Source organism: Salvelinus alpinus, chromosome 20 (assembly GCF_045679555.1).
Source record: "Salvelinus alpinus chromosome 20, SLU_Salpinus.1, whole genome shotgun sequence".
Taxonomy (NCBI): Eukaryota; Metazoa; Chordata; class Actinopteri; order Salmoniformes; family Salmonidae; genus Salvelinus; species Salvelinus alpinus.
This window is the reverse complement of record NC_092105.1, coordinates 23,945,647-23,962,607: the sequence shown is the minus strand read 5'-3', so window position 1 is coordinate 23,962,607 and position 16,961 is coordinate 23,945,647. Positions and strand designations below refer to the sequence as shown.

The 16,961-nt window shown below is 39.8% G+C and overlaps 1 protein-coding gene across 1 annotated transcript; it reads right to left on the bottom strand.

Moving 5' to 3' along the window:
• Positions 1-11,863: 11,863 nt before the first annotated feature.
• On the bottom strand, positions 11,864-16,081 carry en1a (engrailed homeobox 1a). The gene is made up of 2 exons (XM_071355024.1): positions 15,283-16,081; positions 11,864-12,947 (listed from the first exon to the last, which is right to left on the bottom strand). The coding sequence occupies exons 1-2, from the start codon at positions 15,806-15,808 to the stop codon at positions 12,628-12,630; spliced, it is 846 nt and encodes a 281-aa protein (XP_071211125.1). The 5' UTR covers positions 15,809-16,081; the 3' UTR covers positions 11,864-12,627.
• Positions 16,082-16,961: the final 880 nt, after the last annotated feature.

The following is a 16,961-nucleotide window of genomic DNA, read 5'->3' as shown; positions in this document are numbered from 1 at the left end:
GTATTGTCCATCCCCTTCCTTGTCTAATTACATGGAATGCCCCTTTATTAAGGTGCCACTACCTCCATTAAATTAATAAAAAGGGTCAAATAAAACTGTAGTTCAGAATGAATTATTGTTATATGTGTAGTTTTCTCAGGCATTGACTCCATAAGCCTTCAGTTCATCATGACCTTTATTTTAGTGAGGTAAATCCTTGACCACACACACACACACACACACACACACACACACACACACACACACACACACACACACACACACACACACACACACACACACGCACACACGCGCACGCACATAGAAACACACCAACAGGATTCTTCATGCCTGCCCAGATGCATTTGGGGCCCAAAATATTGCAGATGACATCACAACAGCCACATGACCAGCCGTGAAAGCCTACTGCTCCACACATACTAAATAGATTTCACACCACCGGTTAACTAAATGATTCTGTACTGTTTCACTGGTGTCTTACAGTTTAGTATGTCTAATAACTTTATATGACACTGAAATATTATGATTAATTTATACCAGTGCAATTAGTGTTGTTCGACATTTGGCACTGGCTTCTGTTATCTTTCAACACACGCACACACAGACACACACACACAGAGAGAGAATTCCGTTGGGACCACACATGACGCTGGCTGGTGTTAAAGCAGTTATCCACGGTCTGTGCCGAGCTCCATTCCCAAGATGCCTCCCAGTTGTAACCTGAACTCTTTGAGGAACACATGGGATGAACACTTTGCTCTTCACTCTGTGTGTGTGTGTGTGTGTGTGTGTGTGTGTGTGTGTGTGTGTGTGTGTGTGTGTGTGTGTGTGTGTGTGTGTGTGTGTGTGTGTGTGTGTGTGTGTGTGTGTGTGTGTGTGTGTGTGTGTGTGTGTGTGTGTGTGTGTGTGTGTGTGTGTGTGTGTGTGTGTGTGTGTGTCATCAACCATAAGCTGCTCTCAGATCCAGTGTTCATCTGTCATGGGGAGATATTCTCAATAGGGCAAAAGTCCGTCCTCTCCTCAACTCATCTGCCCTCCTTTCCAACGTGACCCCCTGAAAACCGATAAGTGGTTGCCAAATGTAGGAGAGCATCAATTAGTTAATAGGTGAACAGAGAGTAGTTTGCTCCTTTCCTCGACTGCCTTCTTCTGGCAGAGGATGCTCCAGTGTATCCTACATGGAAGAGTTTTAAAATCCGCAACAAACCCTTTGAAACATATATTTTCTCAGAGGTGAAAAGCATGCACATATTTAAAAACAATATGCTACGTATCTTTTTATCCATAAAATGTCTAGCACAACTAGCTAGATGTATTTTTTAACCATTTTCTTTAGAATTAATTTGTTTTATGATTTAAATCATAATTTACCGATGGCATGCTAGAGGAGAAGGAGAGTCTTATTTCATGCAAGCATTTGTTTCCATGGCCTTTTCTCAATTGGATTTGTTCAACTCCTGCTGTCCTCTCTCCTCTGTCCTCTCTTGCCTCCTTTTAAAAAAGGACAAAGTTAATCAAGGAGAGGCAGCGAGGAGAAGAACGTGGACGGAAATGTGCTTGTATGAAATTTGACACTTCTCCACTTATACTTAAAAAAAATAAATGTTACAGATAAAACGATAAGTAACATATTGTTTTTAAACGTGTGCATGCTCTTCTCCGACAAAACAAAAGCTGATTCAAAGGGGGTGTGGTAGATTTCAAAACTCTTCTGCTTAGGACACAGGTAGGAAACACAGAGGGGAGAGGCAGGAGGAGAGAGGGTGGAGGATGGACTTCTCCACAAATGAGAAAAGGCCCATGTTTCCTCTCCTCGCCTCCTCTTCTTGATTACCTTTGACCTTTTTTAAAAGGAGGCGAGGAGAGGAAGGAGGAGAGGATGCAAGGAATTAAGGAATCCAAATGAGATTCTCCTATGGGGTAAACATTACTCTATGGATAACACTACATGATCACATGACCTGTCATTAGGGTAAAGGACATCAAAAATCACTGATACAATTTTAACACATTTTCACAAACTTATACTGTATATAACAAAAACTTATTTGACACTTTCAACTAATTATTTAAAGTTAAAAATAAATGAAGATGTAAATTATAGGAACGAAATTAATGTGTTGGCTACTATTCAAAAAAGTTTTGACTAATTTGTTAAATAATGTATTTTGTTAAATAAATTTGTGTAATCTGTTAAATATGTAGAATTTGTCGAATAAATATGTGTAATTTGTTAAATAAATATGTGTAATTCAAACATCTAAGATTTATTGGTATATTTGCCTATCCAATTTTTTGACAATGACAAGAAAAAGGTGACGTGTCATGGGATAATATATATTTTTTAATCAACTTACCAATGTTATAATTATAATTGTGTTATGAATTATAATTGTGTTATGAATTTTTCATAATTGGGTAATTAATTAATGTGAATTTATAATAGATTGTATAAAATGTATAAAACTGAGTCTTTAGCGTTTTGCAACATTCTTTTATTGTTCAGATATAGCATTATACAAGTATACCCTTCTCCAATGGGTGATTCGCTTCAACTAAAGTAAGCTGATTTACAATTGTCTGTCAACTAGTCTTCTGTCTGTCCTCTCATTACTTGTGTATATCTAAAAAGAAAACTAAGAATTCTTTCTCTGAGAAATTATTTGCACTTTTAAGTATAACATTATTTATTTAAATGTAAATCTTACAAAAAATATACTATTTGACGATGTGTTTTTTAAAGAGAGTTCTAAAGAGAGAACTAAAATATGATTTTGTTTTATTTTATTACCGCTTGGGGCTACGTTAAGATGAGAATCAAAAAATAATTATTTGATCAAATCCACAAATCCAATGACTATATACCAAGTGAAATCTTGCTGTATATTGCACTTACATAAGAAGACAAAACAAACTGCTGAAAGCCTGCTTTAAAAACAGCTATGCTGTTAGAGTACTGTAGTAAAACCAAGTTTTCTGGCTACACTTTTTTAGACACAATTTGTTGATGACGTAGTCTACTGTATAGGCGGTTGCAGACACATAATTTTGAAAAGATAGGACTGTCGATTTGCGGATTACGAATTATTTTTGTAACCTACTGAACTGGACGTTTAAAAGACAGCGAAAGAGAAAGTTTTACAAATGAAGAGTTGGGGTTTTCTCTGGCTTTGGATGTTTGAAGTGGGAATATATTTCCAGTGGTGGGATATGCTATAAGTGCTATAGTCTCAGCCTTTTTAATGAAAGAACCAACTGCACTGTACTGTAAGACAGAAACGGAAGAGGAAGCGAAATATCCCAGTCCCTAATGTTTTCTGTTTCAATGGAAGTCACTGAACTAAATAGACCAAACCCAGCTGCTATCGCATTGGCGTCTATGGGAGAGCCACCTCTTAAGTAGACAGGACCTGCATTTTTTTTAGTTAAATGGTAAACGGCCTGAGTGAACTATTTTCATTTATCAATCATCTTTGGTAAGATTATTCAGCTAACACAACACATACAGTGCATTCGGAAAGTATTCAGACCTCTTGACTTTTTCCACATTTTGTTACGTTACAGCCTTATTCTAAAATGGATTACATTAAATGTTTTCCTCATCAATCTACACACAGTACCCCATAATGACAAAGCGAAAACAGGTTATAGAAATATTTGCAAACCTGTGATATATTCAATTGATTGGACATGATTTGGAAATGCCCACACCTCTCTATTTAAGGTCCCAAAGCTGACAGTGTATGTCAAAGCAAAAACCAAGCCATGAGGTTGAAGGATTTGTCCGTAGAGCTCTGAGACAGAATTGTGTCGAGGCACAGATCTGGGGAAGGGTACCAAAAAATGTCTGCAACATTGAAGGTCCACAAGAACACAGTGCCCTCCGTCATTCTTAAATGGAAGTTTGGAATCACCAAGACTCTTCCTAGAGCTGGCCATCTGGCCAAACTGAGCAATCGGGGGAGAAGAACCTTGGTCAGGGAGGTAACCAAGAACCCAATGGTCATTCTGACAGAACTCCAGAGTTCCTCTGTGGAGATGGGAGAACCTTCCAGAAGGACAACCATCTCTGCAGCACTCCACCAATCAGGCCTTTATGGTAGAGGGGCCAGACGAAAGCCATTCCTTAGTAAAAGGCACATGACAGCCCGCTTGGAGTTTGCCAAAAGGCATCTAAAGGACTTTCAGACTATGAGAAACAAGATTCTCTGGTCTGATGGCACCAAGATTGAACTCTTTGGCCTGAATGCCAAGCTTCACGTCTAGAGGAAACCTGGCACCATCCCTACGGTGAAGCGTGGTGGTGGCAGCATCATGCTATGGGGATGTTTTTCAGCTGCAGGGACTGGGAGACTAGTCAGGATCGAGGGAAAGATGAACGGAGCAAAGTACAGAGATCCTTGATGAAAACCTGCTCCAGAGTGCTCAGGACCTCAGACTGGGGCAAAGGTTCACCTTCCAACAGGATAATGACCCTAAGCCAAGACAACGCAGGAGTGGCTTCGGGACAAGTCTCTGAATGTCCTTGAGTAGCCCAGCCAGAGCCCAGACTTGAACCCAATCGAACATCTCTGGAAAGACTTGAAAATAGCTGTGCAGGGACACTCCCCATCCAACCTGGCAGAGCTTGAGAGGATATGCAGAGAAGAAGGGGAGAAACTCCCCAAATAAAGGTGTGCCAAGCTTGTAGCGTCATACCCAAGAAGAATCTATGCTGTAATCGCTCCCAAAGGTGCTTCAACAAAGTACTGAATAAAGGGTCTGAATACTTATGTAAATGTGATATTTCCATTTTCCAAAATGTCAAACAATCTGTTTTTGCTTTGTCATCATAGGGTGTTGTGTATAGATTGATGAGGGGAGAAAACAATGTAATCAGTTTTAGAATAAGGCTGTAACCTAACAAAATGTGGGGGTCTGAATACTTTCTGAATGCCCTGTCTGTAACATCTGACCTCCAATGATGACTTCCTTTGTTTTCAGACATATAACCAAACAATAATAATAATTCACAATAGGGGGATGCAGCTGAAAAATGTTGCCATTTGTGCAACTTTTAAAGGCAAGAACTTTTCATGGGTAAATTAGCAATTTATTTAATCATTCAGACTGTCATTGCATTTTAAAAATGAACCTGAATGTTATCCTTACCAATAGCAGCTGTTTCAAATTACAGTTCTCCTCAGTTTCTCCCTGTTTCATGGTCCATAACTCTTATTCTAACAATCATAAGAGGGGAAATATGGGGAAATATTATCCTTAGATTAATATTGTACAATTACAGTTGGATTAAGATGATGTTTCTTTCCTCTTTGGTAATGTGCATGGATTTGACATATCAAAGAGTACAAATGCGATTCATATACTATATATTTACATAACATTCAATCATTATACTTAGTTATACATTATCATATTTACTTTCACAGGAAAGTCCATGTACTACAGACTATTTTGACATTGACCAATTTGCTAGTCCAAAACCATAATGTCCAAGACAAAATGGCTGTCTTGCGTCATATTGAGCCACATCATCACGTATGGCTAGTCGGAACACAGCGAATAGTAGGTCCGCTGTTGTGAGCAGTGTGTTCTAACTGGCTCAGCGTTGGGCTCCTTCGCATGGCCTTGTCTGTCTGAGGATGGGCTAATCCAGATAGCATGGTGGGCCATAGAGGAAATAGAGTGATGGGGGACAGGGAGGGTTTTAATACCCCCAACCAACAGGCTGTATACAAAGTCCTGAACACACGCACGCACACACACATAATCAATTCTGCTTATATCCACCTTATAATCTATGCAATAGCGTATGATTGCACGGCTGTATGCCAAGCACATATACATATAGAAACACACGCCCACACACACACTACGCTGCGGCGTGGGAGGCCTGTAGGCTACGTCTCAATGCTACTTTTGTTAACTCCTCCTGACAAAACAACAGCAGTCCTTCTCACCACAACTGCTGCCTTGCCCCTCACATGCAGGCAGCCCACTTGTCAACAGCCTGGTAGACAGAGGACGGCATGTGGTGTTCTCTACCATTACTTCAGGAACACAACCCTTCATTACATAGGGTCTACCCATTCCATCTGTGTGTTTGTGTGTCTGTATCTGTGTGCACAGGCATGTGTCTGAATGTGTGTGTTTGTCTGTCTGTCATGCTGCCTGTCTCCCAAGGATCAAAGACCAAAGAGTGTGTTATGTGGTACTCACTGTACAGGGTGGGAACAGACCAGTGTCCTTTTTCTAGAGCCGGAGGGCACTAAGGATATCTCCGACGTGACGTGTGGTCATCCAAAAATGGCCGAGACCCCCCGACAGTAGCTTGTGTCGAATCAGGATTACAGCAGTGCCTGCCCCCATTTTAGGAGTGTGTGTGTGTGTGCGTGCATGTGTGCGTGAGTGTGTGTGCATGTGTGTGTGTTCATTCGTGAATGTTCAACCCCAGTCTTAGCATTGTGTTAGCTCTGGTCCTGTAGGTTTCCACTCAGGTTTGATCAGTGTTGCATGACCCAGACAGACAGGCTCACAGCTCCCAGAGCAACACTGGGACATTCCTGTCTGTTGTCTGGTCTCCTCCGGACACGGTTAAGTCCAACGCCAACCTGGAGCACAAGACCCGCTCCGACATTTAAGGAGCCTACAGAAAACATTAGAGTGTTGCTGTTTTGATACATTGGAGTTATAGCACTGAGTGCAACATCCAGTCACTTTTTCATTACTGAAGACGATGCAGTGAAGTTCTGTTGTGTTTTCTGTTTATTGCCTTCATTTGCATGTAAATGAAAGCTGTATCATAGCCGGAGGACAGGCTGTGTTATGGACACTCTGCACCCTAGGGTCTTCCTGTATCAGATGTTCAAACAAATATGTAAAAACACAGCACACGGTTACAGTACATCCCTAAAGCTACTGGGTGGTGAAATTCTAATTTAGTTCATTGTCTTGCTTGCACTCCCATCTGTCATCATGCACGTAGACACGCACTTCATTCCCTTCCTTATATATGATCTGTTGTGGTTTATAATATTGTATAAACAAAAATACATTATACTAAAATAATTGATCAGAATGGGCATCATTATATTAAGATATAATTATGTCATTTCTGTCATAATATTTTTATTTGCTACATTGTTTACTTGTTTATTTGGTGGACTACTCTTTATTGTGCTGTAACCACTTATAGTGTGGCTCTATGTCCATGATCCACTTGCCACTCTACAAACCTCTGCCTCTCTTCCCATTTCTGAAATCATTTCAGAAAACAGACAAAGTACAGGAAACACTCACAAGCAGGGATCCAGCCCACCTGTCACAACATTTGTCTCTGAATCCAGAATGACTCTGAAAGACAAAAATAGTATGAGCATGTACTGTAGCAGAGGTTTAGCCTATATCCTCGGGCATAGTACCATGGATGACAGATGACCTCTTTGCCAGCGGAAATAGGTTGGATTTTCAGGAAGATATTCACTCAATATGTAATTTGGCCAAAAGTAATTACACTGTTCTGTCTCAGAAAATGGGCCCAAATCCAGTATTTGTAACAATACTGGCTATTAAGCTTAACAAATTATAATGTGTTCGACATGAGTTGTAGACTGCGTGTAATGTCAACGCTGATAAGGCTGGTGCCGTTCGTGTCTAAAAGCGTGATAGATAGTGTGGGACGTCCTTGGCGCACCTTCTCATTTTATCATTATCGTTTTTTGTCTATACCTGATGTCTAATAAAAACGTATTGTGATAATCACATCCATCAATGTATTGGAATAGACATCCTATTCTATATAGGCTATGAAGGACTAATGGGTGCTATAAAATCAGAAAAATCATAAGACGGCGGCCAAATGAAAATATTTACCGTGAATTTCTCTCTGTATAACCTATTTGAAAAACTCAGCCTAAGTTGAAAACAATGTAGGTCTACTTATTAGGTAGACTATTATTATTTATTTTAAATTACAAAGTGAATTAGGCCTACATTGTGGGCATTTAATAAACATGTGCGATTATGTAGCTAGCTTCATGGATTTTGGTTAATTCACGTTGGCAAATAAGATAAGAAAAGTTACTTTCTTCTACCAAAATAAACCATTCGTTTGCTGATTTAAGTTCAAATATTACTTAAAAAAATAACATTGCTCAGCCTATTATTCAAATTAATTTAGAAACCAGGGTGTAGGCCCTAATTAAAAACTCTCGATTAAGCAAAGGTTTTGGTACATTTCGAATAGGCAGGGTAATAAAACATTATTATCAAATTATCAAAATCATCAATAAATATGTCAACTGTAAATCAAAGCTTGTGGATGAATTTACTTCGAAAGAGGCATGTTTTACTTCAATTCCGGTTTGGCTATAAGATAAACTAGAATAGATAGACATGATCTAGGTCACCGATGGTCATAGGTCTATGGAAAACATAAAAATGTTCCTGTTTCCAATATTGTTATCGTTATTATTATTATTATTGTTTTTGTTGTTATTTGTATTACTTGTTTTGTTAAAATCATCCGGTAACCAACAGGCAGTCATATCAACTGGTAAAACATATTCTTCTGAATAATGTTTTTGGTCTACAGTCTCAAGTTCATGCAGCCCACCTTATGTAAAGTAGACAATGTACCAATTCCAGATTGTCCCTTTAAATGTTGTAAAATATTGAAAAAATAAATATATTGATAAGTAGCCAACAAGTTAAAAAAATTAATATTTCAACTTGAAGACAGAAACAAGGCATAAGCCTATTGATCGTTAGTTCACCTGGCACTCTCGTTTGGTCGACGCTCACACGCACTCACACAAGCGCTCTTCAATTTAGACTTTACTAAGCCTAGGTCAACTGCATCTGAGATTTAATCGGCATCACTGCTTACACATAGACATATAACGGATATTGACGCTAGTTCCTGTGGTTATACAAGATTTGGTTGGGTAAATTACCAAAATAATGTTAGGCCTATATTAATGTCCTGACATTATTTTACCTCCACCTATTGGAGAGTCCCTTTAAGAAGCATGTTAGGAATATCTTTATCTCCATAGCCTATATAGCAGGGTCCCCAAAACGCAGCCCACAGGCCGAATTTGGCCCGGGTGATTTTATTTTGGCCCCCAAATTTTCTGAACAATAATTAAATAAACAATATACATACATGACCAAAAGTATTTGGACACCTGCTCGTCGAACATCTCATTGAAAAATCATGGGCATTATTATGGAGTTGGTCCCCCCTTTGCTGCTGTAACAGCCTCCACTGTTCTGGGAAGGCTTTACACTAAGATGTTGAAACATTTCTGCGGGGACTTGCTTCCATTCAGCCACAAGAGCATTAGTGAGGTCGGGCACTGATGTTGGGCGATTAGGCCTGGCTCGCAGTTGGCCTTCCAATTCATCCCAAAGGTGTTCGAAGGGGTTGAGGTCAGAGCTGTGTGCAGGACAGTCAAGTTCTTCCATATCGATCTCGACAAACCATTTCAGTGTGGACCTCGCTTTGTGCAAGGGGGCACTGTCATGCTGAAATAGGAAATGGCCTTCCCCAAACTGTTGCCACAAAGTTGGAAGCACAGAATCATCTCGAATGTCATTGTATGCTGTAGAGTTAAGATTTCCCTTCACCGGAACTAAGGGGCCTAGTCCGAACAATGAAAAACAAACTTTAGAATGTTGTAAATGATGATCTTAGGCTTGTGTGCAGCTGCTCGACCATGGAAACCCATTTCATGAAGTTCCTGACGAAAAGTTTTTGTGCTGACGTTGCTTCCAGAGGCAGTTTGGAACTCGGTAGTGAGTGATGCAACCTAGGACAGATGTTTTTTTACGCGCTACATGCTTCAACACTTGGCGGTCCCGTTCTGTGAGTTTGTGTGACCTACCACTTCGCGGCTGAACCATTGTTGCCCCTAGACTTTTCCACTTCACAATAACAGCACTTACAGTGACCAGGGCAGCTCTAGCAGGTCAGAAATTTGACGAACTGACATGTTGGAAAGGTAGCATCCTATGACGTGCCAGAAAGTTACTGAGCTCTTCAGTTAGGCCATTCCACTGCCAATGTTTGTCTATGGAGATTGCATGGCTGCGTGCTCGATTTTATACACCTGTCAGCAAAGGGCTCAAATAGCCGAATCCACTAATTTGAAGGGTGTCGACATACTTTTGTATATATATTAGTTGTTGGACATAAAATACTGTAAAAAACACCAGAAAATCAGCTCCAATTGATTTTAATTTAGAACATTTGTTCTGAAGTATTCCCACACATAAGAGAGAGATATGTGATTCTATAACAATGTAAGCAAGGTTTGAAATTATTATGTTTATACATAATTATTATTATGTATGTCTACACATTATTTGTACACATTATGTTCTGCCCCCCTGACCATCCATTCAAGAGTGAGACAGAGCGAGAGTGAAAATCTTGAGTCCTGTCTTTGTCAGTTTGCTCATAACTGGGAAAGCATATCCAACTTTAGTTATTATCTATAGGCTGTACTTGATTTATTATGTTTACGACGGCCTTCGTCCTACATACTTGACAAAGACCTTTTGAATAGGTTGCGTGTCAATAGTATCCATGATTCATCTAAGTTGTATAAGATTTGTTGTTATAAAAAAGCCACATGAAAAACAAAAGGGATTCTTATTTACCTAGGACCATTTATCTCCACAAAGGAAAGAACATATTCTCATGCTTAAAATCTGAGCTGATCATTAACCTATATAGGGGGGCGTTTCTTATTGAGTTATATCGACTTCATGAAAGGGTAGATTCGCTATACCTGCTCTTCGATTTCATCCGTTAAGATAAAATGCAGCTCTGCATCGTGTGTAAATCAGAATTCAAATGAATAATTTATTCTCAAATGATTAGGCTAATATCTAAATGTTTGGGTACAAGAATGCACAGTACTACATAGAGCCATGGAACTCTATTCCACATCAGATAACTGATGCAGCAGTAGAATCAGATTGAAAAAAACGGGTAAAAATACCATATGGTACGGGGACTGTGAAGAGACACACAACAAAGGTACAGACACATGCATACGCATACATTGTGATATTATTTTATGGTGGTATTAAACATTTTGTATTATGGATATGTAGCGGTGTAATAATGTTATATGATGTATTCTTTAATATTTTGTTGCCTTTGTAACAGTGTAGCTTCCGGCCTCTCCTCGCCCCTACCTGGGCTCGAACCAGGGATCCTCTGCACACATCAACAACTGACACCCACGAAGCATCGTTACCCAACGCAAGGGGAACAACTACTTCAAGGTCTCAGAGCGAGTGACGTCACCGATTGAAACGCTATTAGCGCGCACCCGCTAACTCGCTAGCCATTTCACATCGGTTACACCTTGGCAGCAGCTAATGGAGATCCCTAATAAATACAAATACACAAAAAGGCAGATCATTATGAGTGTAATTATGTTTACATTTTTTATTTAGCCTACTGCAGTAGGCTATAGGCCTAAAGTGAAAAATGGATCAATCTTCCTTACTCGTGGTTGTGGACCCTCGTGCACACTGACCTCGCGCTAGCATGATTTTCAAGAGAACCGCGTGACCTGTGAATCAAGCCAAGCTTTGAGCGGTGCGTTCTGTCTGGCTCAACATTTGATACAAGAGCAAATGGTCGGTTTTATATTTCTAGCCTAGCACACAAATAGTTGAGCAAATGAGTGAGCACTGTGGTGCACGGCAAGCCAATTTCATGCTCAGCAACGCTCTGAACAGGCCTGATATCATCACGCTTCTCATAAAATGTCCCTTTGTAAAATATACGGGATGAATTTGGATAGTTACCCCACTCACTTGAACCAATGAGCTGCAAACCAACTCCATAGACACTACGATTTATTAATGTAATCGTTTAAATCTATTGCACGAGCAGTGCAACATACAAAAAAGGAGCAGTGTTGCCTTTTTTCCAATAGAAAAAGGTTTATTTGTTAACATTGTTTAGATGTAGCCTAGTATATGCATCCCCTCGAATCATGGAGGGAGATTACATATATTTCAAGAGAGTCTGATGCTGCTGTGTCTTTGTAGTATTCCAATATAAGGTGAATCCAACACGAGTTGAGTCATATATCCTTTCCGCCCAAACGGGTTGAGGGGCTTACATCAAGCGGCAGGCAACTAATGATAACAGCGGTCTACTGATTGTTAGAGACTCGCAGTTCAGGAAGAAAGTACGATAACAGAGAGATTCGGTTTTTTCAGGCTGTTTTTTCCGATAAAATCTTTGGCTTGAAGTGGCAGATCGCAGTCTGTATGTTCATCGAGGTTTGATATAAGAGAGAGATCACAACACATTAGGCCTAAAGCGACAAAGATAACAATCATATAATTATCCAGCAAGTGCGGGATGAGTAGTCATATTCCTATAGCTTACCCCTTCTTCTTAAATTAAATATACAACGTCTCATTATGGGCTATTCATTTTCATTCATGTTTGTAGTTTGTAGGCATACTTTAATAGTTTATGTCCACATATAGGCTACACATTTAGCCCTATCAACAAATGGAAAATCTCTTTACAATAGCCTTGACTTTCCACAAATATTGTGCCCCCAAAAGGTGACTCCTGCAAGCGAAGTCTCAGTCACTCTCCTCCTTGTCTTCCTGAATGGTGGTGGTGGAATGGTTGTACAATCCTTGCGCCATGAGCTGGAGAGCCAGGCCGTTCTTATAGCCGTTGGCCTTTTTTATTTTCGCCCGTTTGTTTTGGAACCAGATTTTGATTTGTGACTCATTGAGGTTGAGCTCTTGGGCTAGAGACTGCCTCCTCTGCTCCGTGATATAACGGTTGGCCTGGAACTCCGTTTTCAGTCTTTGGAGCTGCTCAGCCGTGAACGCCGTTCTGGGTCGCTTGTCTTCCTTTTCATTTTTCGTCTTTTTCAATTTCCGTGTCCTTGGGCCTACAGTAGGGACGACAATAAAAACGGGAATATAAATATTCAGCGAGCGCCAGACACCTAGTCTCACTTTCATCACCAAAAACCAATTCCATTGCAGATTTTAGTCTAGACTTATTAATAATAGAAACAACGTACACAAATAATAACCGTGATCACATAATCATAATAATAAAAATAACCAATGTAATGATGGTAGGCTAATAATAATAAAAACAATAAACGTTATTATAGTTGAATACTTTGCTATAGTCTAACGGTATGGTCATCCCAATGGTAGACCTTCAATAATAACTCTGATAACATTATGTACTGAGAAGAATAAGGTCCACAGTGCACTGAGCGGCAGGCCTTTGTGTGAAGGTAACAATAGCTGTAGGTCGACTTTCATAATTATTTAGCAAAAATATGCAAACCAAAAAACTGTAGGCTACTAAAGCCAACTACAGCTATTTAAAAATATACAATCGTTTAAGGACTATTGGCCAACAGTGTCGGTTATAGGCCTTTCATTGATCACAAGTAGTTATAGGCCTACTAAAAAAAAATTATCGTTGAAGCTGTGATCTTCAGCTGTTAACATAAGGAATTCATATATTTTGTACTAAATGCAGACTCAGGCATAGGCCTATGTGCATAAGGATAGTCTACGCTATAGTATACATTTAAATATTCAATTGTGTCCTTTGTTATCATGGTGCCAGAGACAAACAAATAAACAATATGATGAGAGACAGGAAATGTAATTTATCCGTTAATATCTCTTTCTTAAAATTGTATTTTGATGCTAGGCCTAATCCTATATCATTTTCTAACACAAATATAAACTCTTCAGTAAAAAGTTTTTGTTTTAGATTAAATGTATAGCTTTAAATTTCATGTCATTATTGTTGCACTGATTTTATCAATACCTACGGCATAAAACACAGTCTATATTTTTGACAAGTTTATGGTAATTATGAAAAACCCATTTATTCGCATGCCAAAACACCATTGGAACCATTGGACTATGGAACTTAGAACAAAATAAACATTGTGCATGCTTACCATTTAACGTAGCCTAACATTTATTAAATACATTTAGTTGGGGAATTACACTAATTGCATACTCAGATAATATACAGCATTCTCTATCAAGAAAGGCAAAGTTGTTCATTAATTCAACATGTTGACATCACTGAGATTCTTATTCTAGTTTTTTTCCCCCGATGAACTTTCTTAAATTGTATTAAATGTAACCTTATTTTTCTAAAGTCTCATTGAAATGTTTAAATATATATTTTACATGGTCTAATAAGACTATTGTAGGTTATGAATCATATAAATGTATAGCCTGTATAGGCCTATATTGGCCTAAACTTGTATTCTGTTAAATGTACGAGTTCTATCTCTCTTTCAATCCAATGAATGGAGTATGTTCTCATGTTAAGTGACACATTTTAAAACATGTCATATCTGCAAGGCATTTTGGGGTGAGCCTACAAGATGCAACCAGTGGCCAGGACCAAAATCTCACTTGCAAATAAGGAGAGTGAAATGTTAGGCCACACAGTCATCGATGAAATTATGTTTACATATTCTGATATGTTCTTAAATGGACCAATGCTGCTCTTGAAAACCACCTATTCGATTTTTCACTGTTTCAATTTATTTGACGTCTCTCGGTAGAACAGAGTAGATGTCACACAGTCCTATTTCAAAATGAATTAACACAAAATTATCCAAGTGGCCTATTTTCAGCTTTTTTGTTCCATATATTTTTGTAGTAGGCCTGAATAATGGATTATTTACATATGATATGGCATAATTTAAATTAGCAAAAGTTTGCTTCCTAATGAAAAAAGAGTGAGTAGGTCTACAATATACTACTTGCTTATATTGGCACCTATAAAGGTTGTATATAGAACCTTTTTGTAGGGTTATTTGATCAGAACCCCTGGGGCTCTTCTTCACTAAACCAAAATTGGTTCCATGTAGAACCCTTGGGTTCCATATATGGTTCTATATGGAAACAATTTCGGTTCTGTACAGAACCTTTAGGGGTGCCATATATCAGCATAGAAATAAATAAAAATTCTAATAATATATGTTAGCCTGCTCTACAGCCAGTCACTCTTTTAATGCAGTAACAGGACCACTATGCCATTACCTACATATATTGTCATTTATCACAGCGTGAAAATAAAGTATAAAATGCAGTTGAATTTAACGAATAAATGTGCAACTTCGACGAATTAATAGAAAATATATCAAATACAAGCATGTTGAGGCATTTATAACATTACCCATTAGGCTACAATACCCTGACAAAAGCTTGTTCAAGAAACTATTGCCTCACCAGATGACGGCCTGTCCGAGTATCTAGTGCAGTACACCCAGGCAGGCCACAGCAGCGGCTGGGACTCGGCTTTGGGCGCTGCGCCGCCACTACCGCCGTTCACAACCATAACAGAAGAAGTGTTCTCGCCGAACTTTGGCGTGCCTCCAGAGCTCTCGTCAGCCTTCGATGACGAGGTGCTCTTTTGGGGGGTGGGAGACAAGGCCAAGGACGAGGTGGAGGAAGAAGTGCTGTCGCTGCTGCAGTTGGAGTCCTGGCATGGCGTTCCAGGATGATTCGGCCTGGCGACCAAAGGTTGGGCGCGCTCTCGGCTGGAAGTCTGCGCCCGTTCCCTAGCCCCTAAACCATGCTCCTTCCGGCAGCCGAAATCTGGCCGCAGAATATTGTCAATAAAAAAGTTGGTGGTTCTGTGCGCTTGCTGCGCTGCTTGGAGAGGCAGGATGGGCGGCGAAGGCAGACTGCGAGAAGGAGAAACGCTCTCCCCTTCACTCGACTCCGGGCTGTGTAGAGCCCTTTGCTTCTCCATTGCTGGAAGGGACTGCAAAGGGGTCGATCCAGGCTCCTAACTAATTCCACTTGTTGGTGTGTATTGGTATCCAAATATAAAAGAATGAAGCAATACGGTGACCACTAAAGGCTCATTAATACCTCTCTGATTTGGGGCACTTTTTGATTTCTAAATTGTTGACATCCCTCGCGCGTAACGCTCCAACGTGTCATGTTCGTCGACATGACAAGACTGACAAGGCATTGCGCTCTCCTCTCGCAGCCCCGAGCTTTTCACCACTGTAGGTATGACAGTTCGATCTTCACCAACTCCTCACATCACATTTCCCACACCAACCGGAAGCACGTGAACTCCTTCGAACGTGCAGTGGGCCAATCAATGACCGATACACTTTTGGACACGGCTGACGACATCCAATAATGTCTCGCAACTCTGGGTAAGTAGGCTGCATGCTATCAAATGGGTTTTAAGAAAACCAAACAAGAGATTATCACCGCTACGCGCCTTCTGCAACCTTGTCTATTCTCAGCAAACGAATGCTAGACCTATAGGAGAACACAATAATAACATATACGGATATTTCACCTCGGTCAAAATATGTTGTCACTAAGACAGGCTAGGCTGTATGGTGTTTTCGATTATTGTACAATGTTGCTACAGCCAAATGGGACGTTTGATATTAGCGTTAATCATTAAGGGTAGAGTATAGTTACTGGTGAACGGGGTGGAATGGCGTTATAGGCGCGCGCACAAACACAGCAAAAGGTTCCATCAGAAGCGATTTTAATGCCTATACCGGTACTTCACATTAATTCAAAACAAATGTATAATGATAATGAATAGTGTAGGCCATTTGCAGTTGCAACGCAATCACACGTCCAGCCCACATTGTTTAATTTAATTTGGGCCAACAAAACTGAAATCTTTATCCACAAGCTATTTGTTGGTACTTAATTAAATTCTATTTAGGACACTATCGTTGTCCCATTTAGTAACCATTGTGAGGCTCTTGTGAGACGCAATTCATTCATTAATCTTGCCTGCAAAGAGATGCCTTAAGAGAGACCGCAAAGGAAAATTCATAGGTTTTAATTACTCTTCATTCCGATTGTTCAGCTTGGCGTCCATCACATGGGCTAGAGGAAAAGGTCGTCACTACTTACCACAGCCA